The sequence below is a fragment of the Phytophthora sojae genome (assembly GCF_000149755.1).
Source record: "Phytophthora sojae unplaced genomic scaffold PHYSOscaffold_2, whole genome shotgun sequence".
In the NCBI taxonomy this organism is placed as follows: Eukaryota; Oomycota; class Peronosporomycetes; order Peronosporales; family Peronosporaceae; genus Phytophthora; species Phytophthora sojae.
In genome coordinates, this window is record NW_009258116.1 from 6103822 (window position 1) to 6125301 (window position 21480).

The 21480-nt window shown below is 56.5% G+C and overlaps 7 protein-coding genes across 7 annotated transcripts; 4 read left to right on the forward strand and 3 right to left on the reverse strand.

Annotated features, from left to right (window-relative positions):
* Positions 1-674: 674 nt before the first annotated feature.
* PHYSODRAFT_450122 (hypothetical protein) lies at positions 675-2839 on the forward strand (the record flags this gene model as incomplete). Its single annotated transcript, XM_009521720.1, has 3 exons — positions 675-829; positions 2164-2587; positions 2684-2839. Coding segments are annotated over 3 exons (735 nt in total), but the record flags the coding sequence as incomplete, so codon positions are not given.
* A 1751-nt stretch (positions 2840-4590) lies between these two features.
* PHYSODRAFT_254262 (hypothetical protein) lies at positions 4591-5663 on the reverse strand (the record flags this gene model as incomplete). Its single annotated transcript, XM_009521721.1, has 4 exons — positions 4591-4838; positions 4872-5145; positions 5167-5393; positions 5477-5663. The coding sequence occupies 4 exons, from the start codon at positions 5661-5663 to the stop codon at positions 4591-4593; spliced, it is 936 nt and encodes a 311-aa protein (XP_009520016.1).
* A 360-nt stretch (positions 5664-6023) lies between these two features.
* Positions 6024-9272, reverse strand: PHYSODRAFT_296708 (hypothetical protein; the record flags this gene model as incomplete). The annotated part of the gene is made up of 5 exons (XM_009521722.1): positions 6024-7156; positions 7232-8304; positions 8369-8580; positions 8653-8928; positions 8988-9272. 5 exons carry the CDS (start codon positions 9270-9272, stop codon positions 6024-6026), a joined length of 2979 nt encoding a protein of 992 aa, XP_009520017.1.
* A 2446-nt stretch (positions 9273-11718) lies between these two features.
* Positions 11719-15150, forward strand: PHYSODRAFT_349991 (hypothetical protein; the record flags this gene model as incomplete). Its single annotated transcript, XM_009521723.1, has 2 exons — positions 11719-12066; positions 12103-15150. 2 exons carry the CDS (start codon positions 11719-11721, stop codon positions 15148-15150), a joined length of 3396 nt encoding a protein of 1131 aa, XP_009520018.1.
* Positions 15151-16208: 1058 nt separating this feature from the next.
* On the forward strand, positions 16209-16703 carry PHYSODRAFT_464599 (hypothetical protein; the record flags this gene model as incomplete). Its single annotated transcript, XM_009521724.1, has 1 exon — positions 16209-16703. A coding segment is annotated over one exon (495 nt), but the record flags the coding sequence as incomplete, so codon positions are not given.
* Positions 16704-17329: 626 nt separating this feature from the next.
* On the forward strand, positions 17330-17911 carry PHYSODRAFT_478286 (hypothetical protein; the record flags this gene model as incomplete). The annotated part of the gene is made up of 1 exon (XM_009521725.1): positions 17330-17911. The coding sequence occupies one exon, from the start codon at positions 17330-17332 to the stop codon at positions 17909-17911; it is 582 nt and encodes a 193-aa protein (XP_009520020.1).
* An 884-nt stretch (positions 17912-18795) lies between these two features.
* PHYSODRAFT_554800 (hypothetical protein) lies at positions 18796-21033 on the reverse strand (the record flags this gene model as incomplete). Its single annotated transcript, XM_009521726.1, has 1 exon — positions 18796-21033. Exon 1 carries the CDS (start codon positions 20986-20988, stop codon positions 18796-18798), a length of 2193 nt encoding a protein of 730 aa, XP_009520021.1. The 5' UTR covers positions 20989-21033.
* Between the last annotated feature and the right edge of the window lie 447 nt (positions 21034-21480).

The following is a 21480-nucleotide window of genomic DNA, read 5'->3' on the forward strand; positions in this document are numbered from 1 at the left end:
TCACAGCATCAAAGTTTCCGTTGCGGCAGCCACTAGACAGAGCAAGAATTTCCACTTCAAAATTTTCCATCGGTTTGTAAGTGGGAACGCCTTGACCACCAACATAATCTTATTCAGTAAGCGTATGGCTCATGATTTTCACACTGGTAGAACGAACATATTAACGGGGGCAACGCAGAAATTCACTCGTGACAAAGAGAGTGGGTTATCCGTTACCATAAAACATATGGCGCTTTCCACGTAATTCACGCGCGTATTATACGATACTACGTTAGTGTCTTGTTGGCATCATGCTCATGTGGGCCTGAAGAAGCTTTAGTTCTCTGTGTCGCTAAATTTCTACGTTCTGGTGTTTTCAAGAGATATCTAACGATTTGTCGACCCTTCGACGCTCATTTTCCGCTGCTGGCATCACTAACGATGACGTGGCTCTTGCTGTTAGCCATCACGAGCAAACGTCGGGGCCTTGCTCCCTTCCTCAACCCTGAACTATCTAGAGGGGGGGTCGAGTGTGATTTGCGATCTGTAATTGGACGAAAAGCGGCTGTGGCCACTTTGCGAGTCACTCGAGCATGCTGCGGCTGGTGCTGTCGGCGCGGCTGCGCGTGGGGGCAGTGGCGCCTACAGCCCGAAGCGTGATAGCTGGGAGTCACGGCCTCTTTTCTCGTCATTGCGATCCGCCTCGCTTCTTCTCCTCTGACCATGACGCGCCTCAGTGGCAGAAGCCTCTGGCTCTGGCTGTGTACAACCCCGTAACATGGCAGGGAGTGGTAAAACCCTCGCTACATACGTTCCTCCAGCAACGGAAGCACCTGATGGTGCCCGTCATGTTCGTCGTCCCTCATGGCGGAGACATTAAGCTATTTAGGTAGATTACCCTTGATTTGTTGCAACGTAAGTAGGTTTGTGTTACTACTTATAAGTAGGTTCGGACCAAACCTACTTATCCGTTTTCTGAACGTTATATACGCTTTTATTATTATCTTATACATGTAAGCTACGGTGTGACAGTCCCAGCAACGCAATGTTTTACTATCATGCTTCAGTACAGGGTAAAGCTGACGAGCGATAGCGGGCTAGATGTGTCGCCAGCTAATTGTCTTTTGCGGGGACCATGCTCCGCAAAGTTATTACAGTACCGTGTAAACCTTATGGAATGAAGCACGAATACATTTATACAGTGCAAAGTTGCCCTATCTAGCCTGCCCCCCGAATCAAACATCCTTAACAACATCATAAAATATTTATGTCGCACGCTTGTCATCTTCATTCGCTTGCTTTATCGGATAGTGTACTCCGCAAACATGTTCACGATTTTCACAGTACACCAATTAGCGGTAAGTGCTGTCTACTAACGCATTCGTACGTTTGCTGCTCTATCATTTGCGTGCAATGTTATTTTGCAAAATTTCACGGCTCCGCTCGCGAACCGTTACCCGATGTCGAATCTGCATTCCGCGCACGCACCACAACGTACTCAGAGTAATCTAAGGTAAGGGGATCACTATTGGTATGCTAGAGAGACTTCTCGCCCGAGTTTTTTTAGATTTAGACAACCGAAACCGAGTTTCAAGATGAATGATTCAAACCGTCTAACCCACAAACATGTTGCGACACACTAGCAAACCGTTTGTAAACGCTAGTGTTAGCTATACAGTGAGTATTTATGCGAACACTAATGTAAACAAGAGGCACCCTGAATATTGTTTGATGCTGGTGTTCTTGTCCGCACGGGTGAGCTCGGAATTCTGCTAGCCGTTTAACCAGGGGTCGCTCTGTGGGGAGAGTGTCGTAGCACCACCATCCAACGCCTTACCGACGCTTCAGCAATGCTTTTTCACAGTTTAAGTTCCTGGTTCACAGGTAAGTACAGGTTTGATGATATGATTCTTTCCCATTATCGTCGGTATGCGGGGTTGAAGTAGAGCTCACCCTGAGCGCAATCGGCGTTAACCCCCTAAAAATATATCTTATTATCGTCAAGCAAATACATGTTACCTACGCTTACACCAAGTCGGCAATTCTTAAAACGGCGCTATAAGATAATAATAAAACGTATATAACGTTTAGAAACGGATAAGTAGGTTCGGTCCTTACCTACTTATAAGTAGTGACACAAACCTACTTACATTCCAATAAATCAGGGGTAATCTACTTGAATAGCTTAATTGCTCCTCATGGCGACGAGTCCTGGCCGAGAGCAGCGTGGGGGTACCCCCTGGGGAAACACGCCGCGTGGCTGCGGAAGCAGTGGAGGGAGGGGACCATCAGCCCCAACAAACGCGTCGAGCTGGACGCGATGGGCTTCGCCTGGGACTTCTTGCAGTGCAAGTGGGACCGCTTCATCCTGCCATCGCTGCGGACGTTCTACGACTTGAACGGGCATACGAACGTGCCCATGATGTTTCGCGTCCCGAGGAGTTCCGACTGGCCTGAGCACATGTGGGACCAACCTTTGGGCAGCTATGTGAGGGGCATGCGCTATGATGGAGGCTTCGCAAAGCAGGTGAGAGCGGACCAGGTCGAGTTGGAGCGATTAGAGTTTTCCTCAGGCTTGGCGCTGTCCGGTCGCAAGCGTCGCGAGAAAGTGGTGCCGAAACTTACTGTTAATGCGATCCCTGACAATCATCGCTTGGAAGGGTTGGATATTCGGCGGAACGATCCGGAGTGGAAGTGGAGCGAGCGGATCTTGCCAGCTTTGGAGGCTTTTCGTCGACTAAATGGGCATTGCCGAGTGCCGCAAAGGTATGCGGTGCCATCGGATAAAAACTGGCCCAGACTTTCGTGGGATCTGAACCTTGGATCTGTTGCCAGCAAAATCCGTCAAGGCGCTTGGTTCGCCCAAGTGGCTCGTAGCAAGACTCGTTTAGAGGAGTTGGGTTTTGTGTGGGATGTCGCTGAATCGGACTGGAGCGAGCGCATCATACCAGCTTTGGAGACTTTCCGTACGGCCATTGCCGAGTGCCAGTAAGCTATATTGTGCCATCGGAGGAGAAATGGCCAGCACAGGCGTGGGGCATGAACCTTGGATCAACTGTCAGATATATCCGCCAAGGCTCTTACGCCGCCCAAGTCGCTCGTAGCAAGTCACCTGGAGGCGTTGGGTTTTGTATGGGACTTGTTTGGATCTGAGTGGAGCGAGCGCATCATGCCAGCTTTGGAGACTTTCCGTCGACTGTACGGCCATTGCCGAGTGCCGGCGACATTTGAGGTACCGTACCTGCGGAGGCGTCTTGGCCTGAGGAATCGCATGGTCACAAACTAGGTATCTTAGTGCGTAATATCCGTAGCCGCGGCTCCTACTTTGACCAGATTGCGCGAACGATGGACGCGTTAAAGGCGATCGAATTTGACTCGAAGCGCCCAGTAACCAGGAAGTGGCAGGATCGTGTGGAGCCGATGCTGGCTACGTTCGAGCAGCTGCACGGACATCGCGACGTGCCGCACGACTTCGTGGTCCCGTCAAGCTCTCCTTGGGAAGAAAAGGATTGGGGTATCCAGCTGGGCAAGCTAGAGCGGGAAGAGCCACTCGGCCTGGAGGGTTAACTTAGATACATTTACTGTTGGAGGCAAAAAGCGCTCATTGCCCGCCCACCTACAATTTTCGTAACTACTTATTGTGAATTCTGGCCAATATTGATATGGGTTGAAATCGCTGAATACAAATTTCAAGTCTTTTGGAATCGACCGAGACGGCCTGAGCGACTTCTTATTTCGTACTTTATTGAGTACATAGTAAACTCAAGTCAAATCAAAATCTCGGGCGGTTTGCTGGCGATTTGGCTCGGTCGATTCAATCAATCGACTTCGGAAAGTTCGACTAGAACGCGCAATACATGTACTCACCGAGATGTACCTCAGTTCTTCATCCCGACGCCGGGTTTGCTCGGATCGATACAGCAAACGGAGGATCCTTCCCAGCTCGTGTCATATCCGCTACACCAGTGAAACCAACGCGATCTGAACTGCTTGCATCGATTGTTTGTCGTATCGGATGCGGATCAACAGAGAGAAATGTGTAATGTGTTTTTAACGTCTGACTTCGTGCAAATTCTACGAGTACAGGCTCGTCGTTCATTCAGTACACGCGGCGTGTTCGTTCTTAGCGAGTTTTTGATACAAAAGATTTGTGGGCAAAAGCTCATCCTGAAAAAGTGCAAAGCTTCGCGATCGACGGACAGAGCCAGCAGTCCAATCCGGAAGTGCCACCCACTCGTCAAGAATTTGCTCCGAGTGTCAAAGCGAGAATGGACACCCAGGGAGGCTTCTCTAGGTTTTCGCTACGTAATCCGATGTTTGCTCCCTCATCCAGCGGCGTGGTTTCCCCATAGCCAGAAATCACCGGGCGTCTCGGACCAACCTACTCGAGAGCGATATCAGCCCGGCACCTGTCGTAGATTCGAAAACGAAGCCGGGAGACATGCATGTACTGCTCTGCAGGCTCTAGATCGACGTCACCAGGTCGCAACAGTGCCTGGTTAGCGGCGCTGACACAGGTATCAAAAAGATTCCAACGCGTGGATGGCACTTTAGTTATGTCGTTCTTTTTTTTGAGAATAGGCAGTGAAAAGTTTTTCGTGTCGAGACGAACTAGAAGTCGTCTACCCACGCCTGCATGACTGACCCCCTCCCACTCGGAGCTCGAGCATTTCTGTCGCGACTTCGGTCCCTGTCGCTGTGTCCTGACCGCTCTCGATCGCTGTTCCCTGATCTCTCTCGGTCGCTGCAGCCGGATCTGTCGCGGTCGTTGCTCGACTCGCGCTTGCTCTCCCGTTCAAACTTGCGGTCCCGGTCGCGATCACGCCCGCGCTCTCGGTGACGCTCGCGGTTGCGCTTTTCTCCGCTTGGAGAGGGCGGGGACCGATTTTTACTTCGACTGCTGGATCTCCTGCTGTCCCTGGCAAGAGGAGACGGCGATCTCTGCTCGCTCTTTGGTGGCAGTCGGTCGGACGGTGAGTACTCGGTCTTGCCACTGCCTCGCTTCGACTTGGACGAAGACGCCGTGGAGCTCATGGAAGAAGAAGAGGACGAGTCGAACGAGTCGTTGGCTGGATGGCGCTCGTCCGCTTCCGAGCTGTCTCGGCTCTTCTTCTTCTTGCTGCTAGGTTGACACGTTGGTGCTGCCGGTTGAGGTTGAGGCGGTTGCTGTGGTGTATCAATACAAACTGCCGCTGCTGCGGCTGAAGCCTTTGCAGCGGCGGCCGCGGCGTACGCGATTTTGTCCTTCTCGTACTCGATGAGCTTCTTGCGGTAGCCCTCCAAGCTCGTGACCCAGCACGCCGTGCTCGCCTTGCTCTCTCCGCAGAGGAAGAAGTTGCGCGTGCGACTCTCGACCTGGAAGTGCGTGTCGTCGAACTGCACCACGGCAGTGATATCGTCCAGGTAAATCGAGCCTTTAGACAAAAGAGCACAAGCGGTTAGAGATGATGACTGAATGGTAAAGTATTATCAAGAGAGGAAGGTCAGTGTGACGCACTTCGTGGGGCGCTGGAGCGGTTGTCCGCGTAGCCAAACTCCCGACGTCGCGGGTTCACAAAGAACCAGCGTTTGTTCCAGTTGCCCGCGAGGCTCCTGGTCTTGCGTTTGAGTTTCTTGAGGTAGCCCTCGATCTCGGGTGGGATCGGAGGCGTCGGCTGCAGCGTCAGGTCCCCCATTCGCATCATGATGTACCGATCGGTGGTCAACACGTCGGTCGGTCTTCAAGTCCACGGCCCAAATCGAGAGTGAGTGAGAACCTCCTGAATGTCCGATGCTAACGCGACGTGCCCAGCGCTTTAGCCTAATTGTAGCGGGGTGTTGCGGGTGAAGTCTTATCGGCGCTAAAAATTCCCGAGACGCACCGCGTCCTACCAAAATACTCCGCCCACGGAATTCTTACGGCGTGTCAAGTCCTGTTCGCGCGGTCTCACAGTGCTAGACCAGGGAGGTGGAGCAGATATCTCATTTACGTCTTCAAGGCAAAAATAATAATTAGTTTGTGTACTTCCAAGAGTATTTTCATAATGCTCCTCTCTTTTTCAAGTTTAACTTTTACTACTCGGATCGAGTTTGTTGGCGAGATCATCGAGCATGCCTGAAGGAAACTGGTCGGTGATTTCCTCCTTTTCCTCCTCTTCTCCTGCTCGCAGCTCCGGTTCAGGGTTGAGCAGCGCCGAGTCACCACCAATCGTATCGTGAGCGCGGGATACACTGCGCGTGCTTGAATGTCGACGAGCTGAGGTCGCTCCTGACCCTGGTCTGAAGCTGCTGCCGGCGCCTCCGACTCCAATGCCAACGCCAATGCCCGGCGTGTAGCCTTGCTGGCCCAAATGCGTCTTGGAGCTGGATCGCAGACGCATGCCGAGGCCCAAATTGTCGCGTCGAATGTTGCGCCAGCTCCGAAGCGCCTTCAGAGCGCGATTGTTGAGCTTCAGCTCCTCTGGGCTTGAAGCGGCTTCGGTTACTGCAGGCTTAGCTGCTTCTGCGGGTTTGTCCGGGGATTTGCTCTGAGCTTCCTTGGCCTCCAATTCCGCTAGGTGCTCTGCGACTCTTAAGTTGCGTTGTGAGACTCGCTCAGGCTCGTCCGCTACGGACTTGCCCGCGTGGCGACTGAGCGCAGCAGGGTGTCTGGGTAGAGCGCGGGGCTCTGCCATACTACTGCCAGGAGATCGGGAGTTGACCGAGAGACGCCTCGCAGCTTCATGCAGACTCATCCGCAGCTTGGTGTCGCTCTCTCGTCGAGCCTCGGCCTCTTTCCCGAGCTGGTCTTCCAGGTGATCGATGCGATCGAGCACTTTGGTCAGCAAGCCCGTGATCTTCGCCGTCGCAGTCTCCCCGCGTGAGACGCCCTCTCCGAAGCTCATCGCGTGACTCGCAGCAGGAGAACCAGGAGCGTTCGATCTCGGAAAGACAGTCGTCCTTGAAGCTGCAGCCGCAGCAGCGGCGCCTGTGCCTCGCATACTGACCTCTTGCGACTGCTTCATGGCAGCTTGCAGCATGCTCGGGTCGTACTTGTCCATGATAAACTTCTCGATAATATTCCGATCTTCGAGGTATCGTTGGGAGATACTCTCGAACACCTCGCGCGTGAGCGTACAGAGCTCCGAGAAGACTTGAGCCCGAACGTTTGCCGTGCGCTTGCAGTTCATCAACAGAGCGATCTCTCCGAAGTAGTCACCTAAAAGGGTTTTAATAAATACAGAGGTCAGACTCACTACCGCTCAGCAATAAACGCCACAACTGCAGCTCTTACCTGGTCCTAGAATCTTCAGCACGACCTCCTTGGACTTGATTGGCCCTTGTGAGACTGGTTGTGGCAAAGTGTGGCTCGAGTTCGATTCCCTCGTTGAGTGAGAGCCCCGGAAGTGCAGCGCCGCCTGTGCCGCCTGTGAGGCTTGGGACAAACGAGAAGGATTTCTGGGCATCGACACAGGCGGCAGTTCGATCTCCTTCGTGACCTCACAGATTCCGTTCTGCACAAAGTACATGTCGTTCCCCACCTCTCCGCGCACGACAATGTAGTCGCCGGGCATGAAAACCTGCAGCTCGAGCTCCATGACGAGCTCCTGGACGACTTTGGCGCTGCAGTTCTGGAAAATAGGCGCGCGGTTGATCATGTCCATGCGAAGAAATAACTCCACCTCGTAGGCTAAATTTCGAGAGAGTTCCGGGATGAAGGCAGTCACGGCGCCGTCCAGCGTGCCGTGCCGCTCCCACATGGCCTGGTAGTACGCGTTGATGCGGTTCTGTAGATCGTACGGCAGCTTCATCCGGTTCATGCTGGCAAAGAGCCACTCCATCTTTTTCTGGTGCGAGCTCTGCGCCTCGTAGTAGTTCGCGATGAGGATGGCCACGTTACCGAAGACGACGGCCATCAGCACGGCGCCCACGACCATGGCAAGGATGCAGAATAAATACTCGGTCTCTTCGTACACGGTGATGTTCTGGCCCATGACCACGAGCAGCGTCGAGTATAACGCAACGATGTACAGGTGCAACGAGTCCGTGCTCGGGTCCAGAGCGCGGGTCTGTTCCGACATGATGAGGCCGAACCAGAAGCACGCGACGTAGTGGTTTATGACAAGGAAGGATACCACCAGGCGTACGAGTCTGAGGAGGTTGGCATGACGCGAATACTGTAGCCATCGTCGCAGTTCTGGTCGGATTTTGAAGACTTTGGCAACACGCAGCAGCCGCACCAGTCGAAGTAGTCGAGGCACGCGCAGCGCCTTCAGCAGTCCCAGCACACTGAGGTTGCTTTTTGAGTTGTTGACGAGTAATAATACATAGTCGAAGGGCATACACGCCAGCAAGTCGAAGAAGAACCTGCAAAACGCAAAATATTAGTGAAATGCCAAAAAAAATCGCAAGTCTCTCACCACCGACCTACCATCCGCGTAAGTAGATGGCGGCGATATGCCACCGATTCATGATGTATCCTGTCTCGTCGGTGTCTTCTGCTACGGGCGTGTTGAACGCGATAACGATATCCAAAGCGAATATGCTGCTCATGAGGATATCGATCGCTGTGGTGTCGTTGGAGCCGAATGCCAGGTTGAACGGCAGCATGATGCTCTGGTAGATGATGATAATTAAAGTGATCTGTGCACGTAAAAAATAATAATGTGAGCTTTCAGCACAAAACACAGCAATCGCGAGATTTACCCGACGTACTAGTTGCCAAATCTTGAACAGGGTGCTGTGTGGGTTCACCATCAAGGGCGGAAGGTTGCGCAGGTATCGTCCTTCGTCTCCGTCCGTGTCCACCTGCCGGATCTTATACCTCGAGAGCACTTTGAGGTGTCGCTCGAGGTTGGCCTCCGTCTCGTCAACGATCGCCCGAGGGCCGGACTGCTCTTCGTGCTCAGCCTGCACTCGGTGCAGCACCCGTCGCATCCGAAGAGCTGCGAACAAAGTGGCCACGGAGCCTTCTTTCCTGGGTTGTGGCAGCTAAACAGACAGCATGTCAGTGGAAAGTTACAAGCAATTGGAGCAAACGGTGTACGCACCCCTTTATCTTTCATCGTTTTGACCATCTCGGGGTTCATGGCCGACTGCGTGATACTCAGTCGTTCGGGCGCATAGGGCACCACCGACACGGGTTTCGAGAACTGTGTGAAGCGTGACATGACCGACTTTCGAGGAGCTACGCCGCGTGCGACCGCAGCGAGTCGCGGTACTGCGGGTGATCGATTCGCAGGTGACGACGATGGTGACGGCGACTGCGTGCGCGAGTTCGCCATGGCCGCCGCCGCCACGCCCGCGAGCATGTGGCCTCCTTGTCGAGCTGCCATGGCGTCTGCTGGCGAAGCTGGCGCCACAGCCTCGAGCTCGGATCGGACGTGCAGCGCGGTGCAGGTCGAGCGTGAAGACGGCACAAGTCCGAGAGACCAAGTAAAAACTGCCACGAGCACTAGGCCTAGCCGCTAATTTTACCTGACAAGCGAGATGTGGGGTGAAGCATGCGTCCGCTATTTCGAGCAGAAGTAGCAATGCATGACAGTTGAAGCAGAAGCGGGCTTGCCCCCGTCCTCCAGCACTTGTGCTCTAGCATGTACTCAATTAATTTCTCGCCCCAAGCGTCCAACGCTCGCGCAATACGCTACCACATCGAGGCCTTCCTTCCGTCGGTGCTTGAACTTGACTTGAGTTTTCATGGAAGTGTAGCCATCTTTTTGGCTACACGTTGGTGTACTTGACGAGTGTTGAGATTTGCTTTAAGCTTGATAGCGCCGGTAATGCATTTCGACGACTACAGGGATGCTTTTCAGGGTCGATGCTGGAGAGGCAAGTGTCAAGTGATTTTCTTCTCCCGGTTACGCATTTAATATGCTCCAAAGAACGAGGAATTCAACAACAGTATTCAAACCAGCGATACAAACTACAGCAGGTGTCGACCATACTCAGAAATCCCCCTTCGGTTGCGAGCGTAAATGGCGACTCACGGGTGAAAGTAATCTTCCAACATTCAAAGGGCGCGCTTGGAGCCTTTAACAGTTCGGGGGGGGGGGGCGTATTTCCGCTTCATCAATACCTCGAAGTGGTTGGCAACATCTTCTGCGACCTAGTCCCCCCACCCTGGAATTGGAAGGTCAATATTTTGCTCCTCGAACCACCGCAGCACTTCATGCATCTCTCCTTGTTCGGCCCAATCAAGTGCGCGGGCCGTCCCGCCTTCCGTGCGATTCGCGTACAGGAACTGAACCACATCCAAATGGCCATAGCCAGCAGCTCTGTCCACCGCATCGGTGGTGCAGCCCTCGCTCCGGTTCTCGTGGAGCCATCGCACCACATCGAGGTGCCCATTCTCAGCCGCCAAGTCCATTGCGCACGTCGTACAGCCTTCCGCACGGTTATCTTGCAACCACTGGACCACATCGAGGCGTCCACTCTTCGCTGCGCCGTTCATAGCAGCAGGTGTTCACCCTTCCGAGCGATGTTCATGAAGCCACTTAACCACCTCAAAATGCCCGTTTTCCGCTGCCCAGTCCATCGCCGACGCGGTGCAGCCTTCGTCTCGATTGTCGTTAATCCACTTGACCACGTCCAGTTTTCCACCTCTGGCCGCGCAATCCATCGCGCGGGGCGGCCAGAGATGACTGTAGCGCTCATGAAGCCACAGCAAGACCTCCATGTGTCCTGCTTCAGCGGCGCTCAGCACTGCCTCGGACGAACAGCTTTCGCTGCAATTAGCGTGCAGCCATTGCAGCATCTCCAAGTTGCCCTTCCGCGCAGCCCAGTCCATGGCGTCGGTGCTTTTCGGTGCTCGTTGGTCCAAGAAGCGCCACGTCACAGCCTCCAGTGGCGTCTTGGTCTTCTTCTTATCGGAGCACTCCCTCACGTACTGGGAGCTGAGAGCGAACGTCTACCAAACCTCGACTGAAGGACCTCTGCGGTTCAGGCGGTGCAGGTGCTGCACTGCCAGGCGGCAGTGCCGACGTCAGTGCCGCCGCGCTTGTCTCTGTGCCTGCAGTACGATTTGCGATGGGTGGACCGGTTGCTGCATTACACACGCGCTTGTGAGTCGCACGAGCGTCGGGCGTCGGGCTCACCTGGCGCGCGGCTCGCAATTCGGTGGCGCTGCCTGCTGCCGCGGGGGTCACGATTCGCCAGCCGGCCGACTTGAATTCCGACTGCGTAATGATCGCTAGCGAATTTCGTTCGAAGCGAGGGCGTCTGCAGCCCGGTACTGTAATAGCGAAGCCATTCGCCACGGGGGACTGTAAACTCGGTTGTCCACTTGGCCGGCGGCAGTCCGATCGTGCGGACCCCCCACCTGTCTGCCATGTACTTAAGTAGCGACTTCCGCAGGAGCTCCGCCCGCTGCGGTCGGCGCAAAAGACGCAGTGGAGTGGGCCACCCGCCGTCAAGCAGGAGGTCTCGCTGCTTTACACAAATAGTAATTGGCCAGCATCAAGCGTCGACTCCCAACTGCTACACTGCCATGCTGTCCTGCTCGGCTTTCAACTCCTCTAGCCCGCAGTAAGGCAGCAGCAGCAGCGTTGCTCGCCTCGCACTTTACTTGACTTGGGTCCACAGTGGCCCCCCATCCGATGCCGAAAACGGCCATGAACCCAGTGCATGATGTGCAGTACACACCCAGCTGTTCGCCGGCATCGTGCGTCGCCGCGGGGCTCCCTGCCGCATTCCGCAGTCCTCTACTGTCCGAGTTGCATGGCGGCGCATGCGCCCCGCAGCAGCAGCAGCAGCAATAGCAAGAGCTCTACCGACTCTACCGGCATGCAGGACTACCTCATCAACTGGAACGCCGGCCCGCTAGGCGTCGTACTGCGGCCCGACCTGGGCGCCGACATGCCGCCGGTCGTGGCGCAGCTGCTGCCGCAGCCGTCGGTGCTCAAGCTCGCGGGCGTGCGCGAGGGCGACCTGCTCATCAGCGTCAACGGCAAGAAGACGACGCGCCTCGGCTACGAGAAGGTCGTGCGCCTGCTCTTCAAGGAGCGCCTCCCCATGGTGCTGCACTTCCGCTCGCCGCTGCAGGTGCCCGAGATGCAGCGCGGCGTTTCGCAGGCCATCGCTGAGGAGCCCTCGACGGGGCGCGGCCGCGCGCGCTCGCGCACCAGCAGCTCCGCCGCCCGCGCGCAGCCGCCGCGCTCCTCCAGACAGCAGCAGCAGCCTCAGAGCCGCGCGCGCGGCCGCTCCGAGGCCGACAGCGCGCACGCGCTCATCGAGCAGAAGCGCAACCCGAGCGCGCAGAACTTCAGCGTCGAGAGCGACGTGTCGGACAAGGAGACGAAGAGGAAGAGCAAGAGCAAGCACAAACACAAGAGCAGGAGCGGTGCCAAGGCCGAGGCCGAGGAGCGGCGCCTGCGCAAGCAGTACAGCGTCGTGTGGGAGCGCGGCTCGCTCGGCATCTCCTTCCGCGCGTACAACTCCAAGGTGAACGTGCCGTGCGTGGACTTCATCAGCGCCAGCAGGGGCCAGGGCCGCGGCATGGACCGCGTCTGCGTCAACGACGTACTCATCGCCATCAACGGCGAGAAAACCAAGGCGCTGGGCGTCGAGAAAGTGCTAAGGTGGCTGCACGTCATCGAGAAGCCCGTGGTGCTGCGCTTCCACGCGTCCTCGAACCGCATCTTGAACCCCGCGGGCGGGCTGCTGCCCCAGCTCGCGGACGACGAGGAGCGGCCGAGGAGACCCACGATGTCCTCGGGGGCGCAGCCGGAGTACGAGCCCGCGCCGCGCCCGCCGCGTCGCAACAACAGCGTGGACCAGCCCGCGTCGCAGCAGAGGATGACCGACAGACGCTACTCGGACGACAGGGAGTACGAGCTGGAGCCGACGAGCATGCGCAGCGAAGGACGACGATACTCGCGGGACAGCGCCACGCACTTCGAGCAGCAGCCGATCGAGGAGTACGAGCCGCAGTTCCAGCTCACTGCCTCCAAGGTCGAAGTGAAGGAGCGACGCTACTCGACCAACTCGGCAAGCGCCTTTGCTACGCGCGGCGACGACGGCGTGGATGGAGACTTCCGCCGCGAGCACATGGACGACGAGCAGCCTCAGTTCGACCTGCGGATCGACGCGCACAGCATCCCGCACCGCCGGCAGCAGCAGCAGCAGTCGCATGAAGAGCCCAGCCGCTACAGCCAGCAGCCGTCCTCGCGATCCCGCTCTGGTTCTACCGCGCGTGACGACGTTCGACGCCAGCAGCAGCAGCATGCTCAGCAGGAAAGCAAACCCGCTCCTCCGCCCCCGGTTACGATGCCCGCCGCAGTAGCTCGGCCACGCTTGACTTCTCACGATAGCCAAGTCAGCAGCTCGTCGCACATGAGCTTCGAGGAGGCAGCCGACGTTGTCGCGCGCGCTACGGGAAAGCCCATGGAGGAGTGCGAGTTCGGCGGCGTGCCGCTGCTCAATATCAAGGAAGGAACGGTGCAAGCCAAGCTCATGTTCATCTACGCCAAGGCGTGTCTGGCCAAGGAGGGCACTTCGGACGACGAGCCTGCATCGAAGGACCCCCAGCTACCCCGGACGCCCGGCAACCCGCTGGGACGGAAGACCCACTCGAAGTACCTGTCGTACACCATCTTGCAGGACGATACCGTGACATCGAACCACGCTTCGGCCCAAAAGGACGGAGATATGGTGGAGCTCGAAAAGGAGCACAAGGTCGACAATGGCGTGGAATTTAAGAAGAGCGGCGTGTTTGGCCACAACCTGGACGAGAGTTTTGCGAAGATGCAGAAGGACATTTCGATCCCGACGCCTGCTGTGACCCCGCCACTTTCCTCGGTCGGGCCGTCTTCCTCGGTTAGCAGTGACGCTGCTCCGAGTGTGACGGCCCCCTCGGTGTCTGCGGCTCCGGCTGACGACTTCATTTCGCTGAAGGACTTTGTCGTGAAGGGTGATGGCAGTCTCACGGAGCAACACACCACTCGGAGTGTGAACAGCACCGCAACACCGGTTCATTCAACGGATGACGGTGAGGCAGACAAGACGGAGGAGCACCAAGAGAAGCAGCCCGAGCCTATTGCTACTGAGACGGTTGACGTTGCTATTGCTGAGGTGAGCAGTGGCGCGGTTATGGAAGAGGTCAAGACCGCGGAACCGGAGGTGGTTGATGATGAATCTCAGGACGAAGTGGGGCCAATTTCGGGCGAGGACAAGCAAGAGGAGGAGCTCCCGAAGGTGCTTGAATTGGTCAAGGAAAACGTGGAGCAGCTTGATCACGCAAATGCGAACGAGAATGATAAGGAGCCAGAGCAGCACGATGACGACGATGCTGCTAGCGTCGACAGTTCGAATGAGCGCGACCTAGCAGCGAGCGTGGCATCCCTCGACGACCTTCTTGACCTCCCACTCAAGGACGGCGCTCACGATGACGTAGAGCATGAAGAATTTGTCGACGATGACGAGGAGGAGGATGACGATGACAAGAAGCACGCGAACGAAAAGGAGTCTATGAACACGTCGTTGGGCTTGAAACTGGACCAGGTGCAAGAAGAGGAGGCTGACGAGACGGAAAACCACGAGGAGCACAAGGAACACGACGAATCTGAGGTCCATGACAAGGAAGAAGCGCACGAGGAGCACGATCAGGATGAAGAAGAGTACGAGGATGGAGCGCTGAGCAACCCTCTGGTGAACGAGCTTTTCCGGAATATCCCGGATGTGCGCGAGGTCATCAAGGACAAGCCCGCCCTCGTGGTTCTTGTCAAGAAGAGCATGATCGATGAGATCCAGGAGATCCTCCAGAGTCTGCAGATGGAGCTGCAGTTTGAGCGTCACTCTACCATGGCGGTCGGCTCTACGGCTGTCCCGCTGGGTGACTCTCAGATTGGGCGTAACACGGAGGGCCAGCACTGTTACAGATGTGGTGCCACCGGTGAGCTCGCCGAGCTGGACGTTGCTGGGGAACCGCGCGAACTGTACTGCCAAGAGTGCTGGGAGATGTTCTTCTTCAGTGAGGACCGCCGGTCGCCCGTGACCCGAACCAGCAAGACCCTTGCTCCGTCCGAGGCGGGCCGCCTCACGGCGGACGAAGACGCGTTGGACGAAGCGCTCAAGTACAGTTTCCACGACAGCTCCATCACTCGCGAGGACATGATCCACCCGTGGCGGTACCGAATGGGCAGCGACTCCATGTCGTCATCCATCCGGGACTCGAGCGACTCAAGTATCACTGACCGCACGGACGAGGTCTGGCTGTAGGGAGCACCCCCCAAGAGTGTAATTCAAGGCGCGCATTGAGCACGCCAACCTCCAAGCGACCGACTTGGTGGATCGCTTAGGTACCAGCAGAGGAAGAGAAATAAGTGACGAATTCAGCGTAGCGTTTTGGTAGTAGATACGTATCCGCGTAGTGCTCCTTCACTTCCGAGACCGGCGTCGACGAGCCTCACCAACGCGACGCTAGTGACGTGGAGGACAATGACAATGGGAAGCGCGCAACAACAGTAGCCATATCCGTCCAGAAAGTTGGAGCGAGTAACGGTGTAGCTTCAGAGATCGCTTCAGATGTACACGTTGAAGCAGCGGAAGTGTTCGTAACGGCTACTGAACTTCAGTTCGAAGGGATCAATCACCCTTGTCAAGTTGCAATCTTGAAGAGGTGCAGACGGCAAGAGCGACTCCATGGGCAAGATAAATCACGAGCACGCGAGCGACGCCGTCACGGAGGATAAGAAGCCGAGTCATCCGGCCACGGCCTTGGCCTGAGCCGCCACGTTGGCACGCCGGAATCCTCACCAACGCTCGCCACTTGGCGCGTTACAGCAATAGCTCTCGCAACCCGCGCAGCTGTTCCAGTCATTTTCTTGGCTCGCGCGGAGGAGCAAAAGGGATTTGTCGGCCTCGGAGACAAGCGGCCGTGGTCTGTCTTGGCCTTGCTTGATCTTGACCCACTTTGCACCGGGCTGCGACGCGATCGACCGCGTCGAATAGAAGGGCGGGCGTTTCCAGGGGAAAAGGGAGCGGAGCAGAGCTGCAGTTGACGCCCGACTTGGGACGCTGATCGCAAGCTGCAGTTTCTGGCTCGGTCTCAAGTCCCTCCGGTCACTCCACGACACTCGACCAACAGCAGCGCGATGGTTCTCCCGGCCGCCACGTTGGCCATCAGGTCGGTGGTAGCCACCGTCACGACGATGCCCTGGAGCGTCTTGAAGCACATGGAGCAGACGCTGCTGTGGAGCGTCCCGCCCGAGCCGAAGGGCCCCACGTGGGCTGACGACGTCTTCACCGCGACGAAAGGGGTCTCCATCTCGACCGCCTTGGCCTGCATGGAGGACGAACTCACGGACAGCTGCAGCTCCGGCGTGTTCTCGAGCGACGAGAACGGAGACTGGAGCAGCGACGAAGTGAGTCTCGACGGCTACTCGGACGACGAAGACGCAGACGACGACGACGACACTTCCTCAATGTACGCGTACCAAGGCGAGCGCTGGTACTGGACGCCGCCAAGCTCGACCAACAGCGTCCAGAGCTACGAGGACAAGTACGAGACGGCCAGCCAGCGCAGCGCGGACTTGGACGAGTTCGGGCTTGAGCGCGCAGACGAGCACTACCGACGCCCCACGATGTACGCCATGCCGTCGATTGACTTTGGCTCGGACGGCGTTGTCGACTCCTGGGTCGACCGCTACGGCTCCAGCCGATCCGACTTCACCTACGTCGCGACAGTGCCCGACGCAATCGACACAGACGAGGCCCAGGAACCTCGACACGAGCTGCCTCCTCACCTCGCTGGCTTCTACATCCCCGTGCTGTAAACAAAACTCGCCTATAACCAGGCTCAATTATCAACTGCTGCGGAGGAGGAGGACAACAGTACCCAATGCTGTGCTGGAGAACTAAACTTTCTCCCGACCGGCCAAAACTGTACTATAAGCTCCAAGTCGCTGACCCGCTGGGCTCGGTGCGGCTCCGAGCACCCCGCTGTAAGATCCGGCGCATATTTTCCACTCCAGCCCGACACCAAGTGACGATCTACTTTCAAAGAGGACGGATCGCTCAAGTCCGTCCACCGATGCCTGCCACGGCAGAGAGAGCGAGAACTTGGACGTATTGTCCAGCTCAGCAGGACCTCGACACGTCCGTCAAATTTTCACGCTAACGCACGCTAATAGAGACTGTAGCCATCTTGAGCCCGTGCAAGTTGAAGTGGTTGAAGCGGTGGAGTGGCTCTGCCGCAGGTGTCGCGTCAAACCGTTTTTCTCGACAAAATTCTGCTGCACGGGCCCACGAACGACGAGAGATGAAGACCCGCGACGCGACGCTAGCTGGCAGGCAGCGGCGGCACTTCAGAATTTCGGCGATCACGGCGCAGTCCCAATCATCACGCGCAGCAGACACGAGCAGCCTCAAGAGAACGACCGAAAACGCGACAGTGGCGATGGCGCTCCTCGCGCGCACCTTCCGGACGGTCGTGGGGCTCCCGTGGAGCACCCTCGCGCTGCTGGACAGGGCGATGCGGTGGAGCGCTGAGCCAGAGCTCCTGCTGGAGGCTGCGACGTCCGAGATCTGGGCCGAAGATCTCTTCGCGCCCTGCTCCACCAAGTGCTGCCTCTCGTACAGCAACGACGACGTCACCGACAGCTCCGGCTCCGAGATGTGCGACGAAGAAGACGAAGACGAGTGGACTTGCAGCGAGAGTGAGGAGGAACTGGACGGGTTCAGCTTCGCGGCCGACGGAGACGTTGACTTCTGGGGCGACCGCTGGTTCTGGATTCCGTGCCAGGACGACGAGGATTTTGCTGCTCATAGTTGCTCGGACTTGATCGACATGAAGGACGCGGAGCAGGTGACCTATGTTGCGGAGAGGTTGGTCGACTACGCCATGCCAACGATGGACCCCAACACGGACGCTGCAGTAGACTCTTGGATCGACAAGTACGGATCCAGCAGATCGCAAGTCCGCTTTGTGACCATGACGATAGGAAGTTCATCGACAGGGCTCTTCGTCACTGTCCTATAAGCCCAAAATACACTAGGTAGGATTGCTAGTAAAGAAAAACTTCGTATAAGCACCCATACTATTGTGAACGGCAACTCGTCAATCCTTTGAACCTCCTTATACCTATCTCGATTAAGATCCCATGACATTAACCCTTAAACGAAAGATTTGTTTTTTGGTCAGAACCTCTTAACTCCACCATTCCTGAACTGAACTTGCTGCCACGGCGAGACACTGCTCCGAGTTCTTGCAGATTCAATTGCAAAGGTAAGGGAATATGAGTGCCTTTTCTTCTTCACTATTAAAAGCAGCAGTGTTTCAAAGACGAGAGCTCTTCACGTCCACGCAGTGAAAGAGAAACCCAACATGGTGAAGCTGCTTTGTCCAAGACCAGACGAAGAAGGCGACCTCATAAGATCATGAATCATATAATCCCGGCATTCATTCTCGAAGGCCAACGCCTCTTTGCCCAGAGAGAAGCATTTGTCAGCAACGAGAACATAAGTAAACATCCACGAAGGGAGAATAGTTGTTGAATACTTATATCTTCAAAAAGCGCTTGAACACGCAGGGTGTGGTCGTCATACCACAGAGCCTTCACTTTCGAAGATCTGGTAGTAGCCAAGATAGTGCCCCAATAATCGGTACAATCCCATTTGGGTGAAGGCGTTCTTGATGGAACCCGTGACGCGCCACAGAGTGGTTGGCGGAGGAGCATCTTGGCTTGGAACCTTTACTAGTACGTGGACTTGATTCGTCTTGGAGCAAGCACTCCTGTCATTTTGTGCGCGTTGAGCCGAGCCAGTCCTCGACAGACCACCCGGCACCCAATATATTAGCATCCTCGTTCATCATCGCCTCGATTTCGCTGTCCGGTCGATGGCCTGTTCAAACTGTTTACGAACTTACAGGTAGATCTTCTTAGTCTGGTCGCGCTTGGCATGCAGCACGATGGCATCGACGATGTACTCGTTGAACAAAAGGCAGTCACCGTTCGCGAAGCGCAACCGCTTCTTGTGCACCACGTCCGGGTACAAGTCGTCCGTCAAGATCTGCACGTACTGCGCAGCGGGGGTCGTGTCAGGCGACAGCTTCACTCGAGACGTGGGCAGGTAAACCACGCACAGCATGAGTACGACGATGAAAATACAACCGGCTAACGTCACCAAGGCAGTCGCAGTGGGAACGTTCACTTCAATATCAGTCGTTGCAACAGCAGTTCCGTTAAGTGATTCTGAACCAGAACTGCTCGATGCCATGGCGGCCGAGAGTGCCAGACGCCGTCGAGACATGAGATCCGCGTAAGACGTCGGAACTCCACGCTGCACCAGGTAAAACAACGCCGCGGAGTACATGTCCTGCGACGACTGACCGTCCAGGTAGAAGTGGTTCGTCTCGACGTGATTTAGGTACGAGTCCACGAGCGGATCGCAATCGGCCGTTCGACTGGGGCGCACGAGCATGCCGTTCGCCGATACGAGTCGGTGCCATGACGTGAGGGCCTCGTCCCCCGGTTGAGTCATATCTGGGATCGCCGCTGAATGCAAAGTCACGAGAGCAACAGGCTGTGTCACGTGCTGTGTAGCCAGGGCGTCCTTGCCAACTAGCAGCACGCCGTCACCCGTTGCGAATGGCAGACTCAGTCCGAGACACTGCTGATCGCCGTCGTCCGCACACGCCGCGTCGTGACGAATGTGCAGTGGACTTATTTGCCACGAGAGTTTGCCCATCGACAGCGTCAGCACCTCGTGTGGAGTCTGAGATGCCCCCAGGCCCTGTACGTACTGGTTCCCGGCGCTGTAGACCAAGGCTGAGTTGTCGTCATGCTCGTATGTTGCAATGGACACGCCTGGGTGCATATGGAGTTTATCCAGAACGCTCGTCGACGTGGCATGCACGCAACCGGTAGATCCACAGCGCGTAGTTCCCACACTGTCACTGTCAGGTTCGACTGGAGTGGACACTGTCAAACTCATGAAGCGCACATCTTCAGCCAGTTCTCGGTGTTCCAGTCGGAGGACCAGGTCACCAACTTGCGTGTTGCTCGGCATAGCAGCCTTCAGCCTGCTAGCAACGATATGTACTAGGTCGTCGAACGAATGCGGACTGGGTGAAACACCAACTGACACACTAGCAAGACCCAGCTTCGACGTTCCCTGCTGGAAAGTTGAATACAGCTCGGCAGGATCCCAGTCGTCGGTCATCGCAAACTTCTCGCGGTTGGCCAGGTAGTCCCGGAACGGGATTTCCATCGCATTCACTGGCGCTGCGGTCTTTGAAGAGAGCAGCGCTGCGTTCCATGCGTGTGACGGGAAGCTGAAGCTCACAGACGTGGTGTCCACGTCGTCGGACCATGCTCCCCATCGTTGATGTTCACCATTAGTGTTCTCCTTGAGCCATTTGCAGGAATCTTGAAACTCGATGGGTACCGTGACGCCCGTCACGGACGTTCGCAGGATAGAGTCCAGCGCATCGGTCTCGGAGTTGATGAGCAACGGTGCGTCCGTCTGGATCAGTGTAGTCGTCATCTCATCAGACGCAACAAGTCGCCTGGAGGTAGCGCCAGGCCCCTCGGTGGCCTGACCCACGTAGACACTCGTGAAGCCGACATTCATAAGGATAATCACCGTCTTGAGCCCCCAGAAGATGCAGCGCGCCTTCACTGCCGAGTGCACGCGCGCCGGCTGGTCTCCGGGATAGAGGCTGCAGTTGTGCAGGTACGTGGCGAGCGTGGGGAAGATGAGCGTCTCGCAGAAGACCTCGAAGACCTTGCCGCCCGCGAACAGGATGTAGCCGAAGAGCGTGTTGTAGTCCTCCACGACGGACGACGCCTTCGCGGACAGCGTCTCGTTGGCCGCCAGCTTGCTCTCGTCCACATGCGTGAGCGTCTTCTTGTTGCTCGTGAGCAGGGCGAAGCCGAACGCGAAGACCAGCGCCGCCACCACGCACAGCACGAAGCGGCTGAGTCGCAGACTCATGTCCACGATCGTGTTGCGGTCGGCCACCGCGTTGGTGTGCGCCATGTCGCCGGCCGCCTCGGCCGTAGTCGGGCTCTGCTGCAGGTAGTCGCCGCTAGCGGCGGGGAGAGAGGCCGGCATGAAGCTGCTGGTGGAGTGCGAAGTGGCCCCACTGGCGCCGCCTTGGCCGCCCTGCGGCTGCGGGTCCATTGAGCTGTTGTGGTGGAAGTGATGCAAAGGCTTTATGACGGACGAGAGGGTTGTGTGATTGAGAGGATTGGGCGTGTTCACCAAAGTGGTTGATCATAGAGTTCATACCCCTTAAAATGTAATAGTTGAGCTCGTCATGCCTTGACGGAGAGTCGATATATCCGAATCAGACCTGATGTGGGTGGTGCGTTTGGGTTCGCGCTGCTGCCGCCACCGAGCCTGCGAATACTCTGCATCGGTGCCACCACTGCATCTAGGTTCGTAGCGGCAAGCGCGGCGTGGTGAAGCCAGTTGCTGGTAAAGTCTTCTGCAGTCGCCGCTACGTTAACCCGCAAACCCTTCCAATCCTTGTTTTCGGCGACAACACATCCAGATATATGTAGATACAGCTGCGCAGCACCGCGTCTCTAAACCCGCGATATC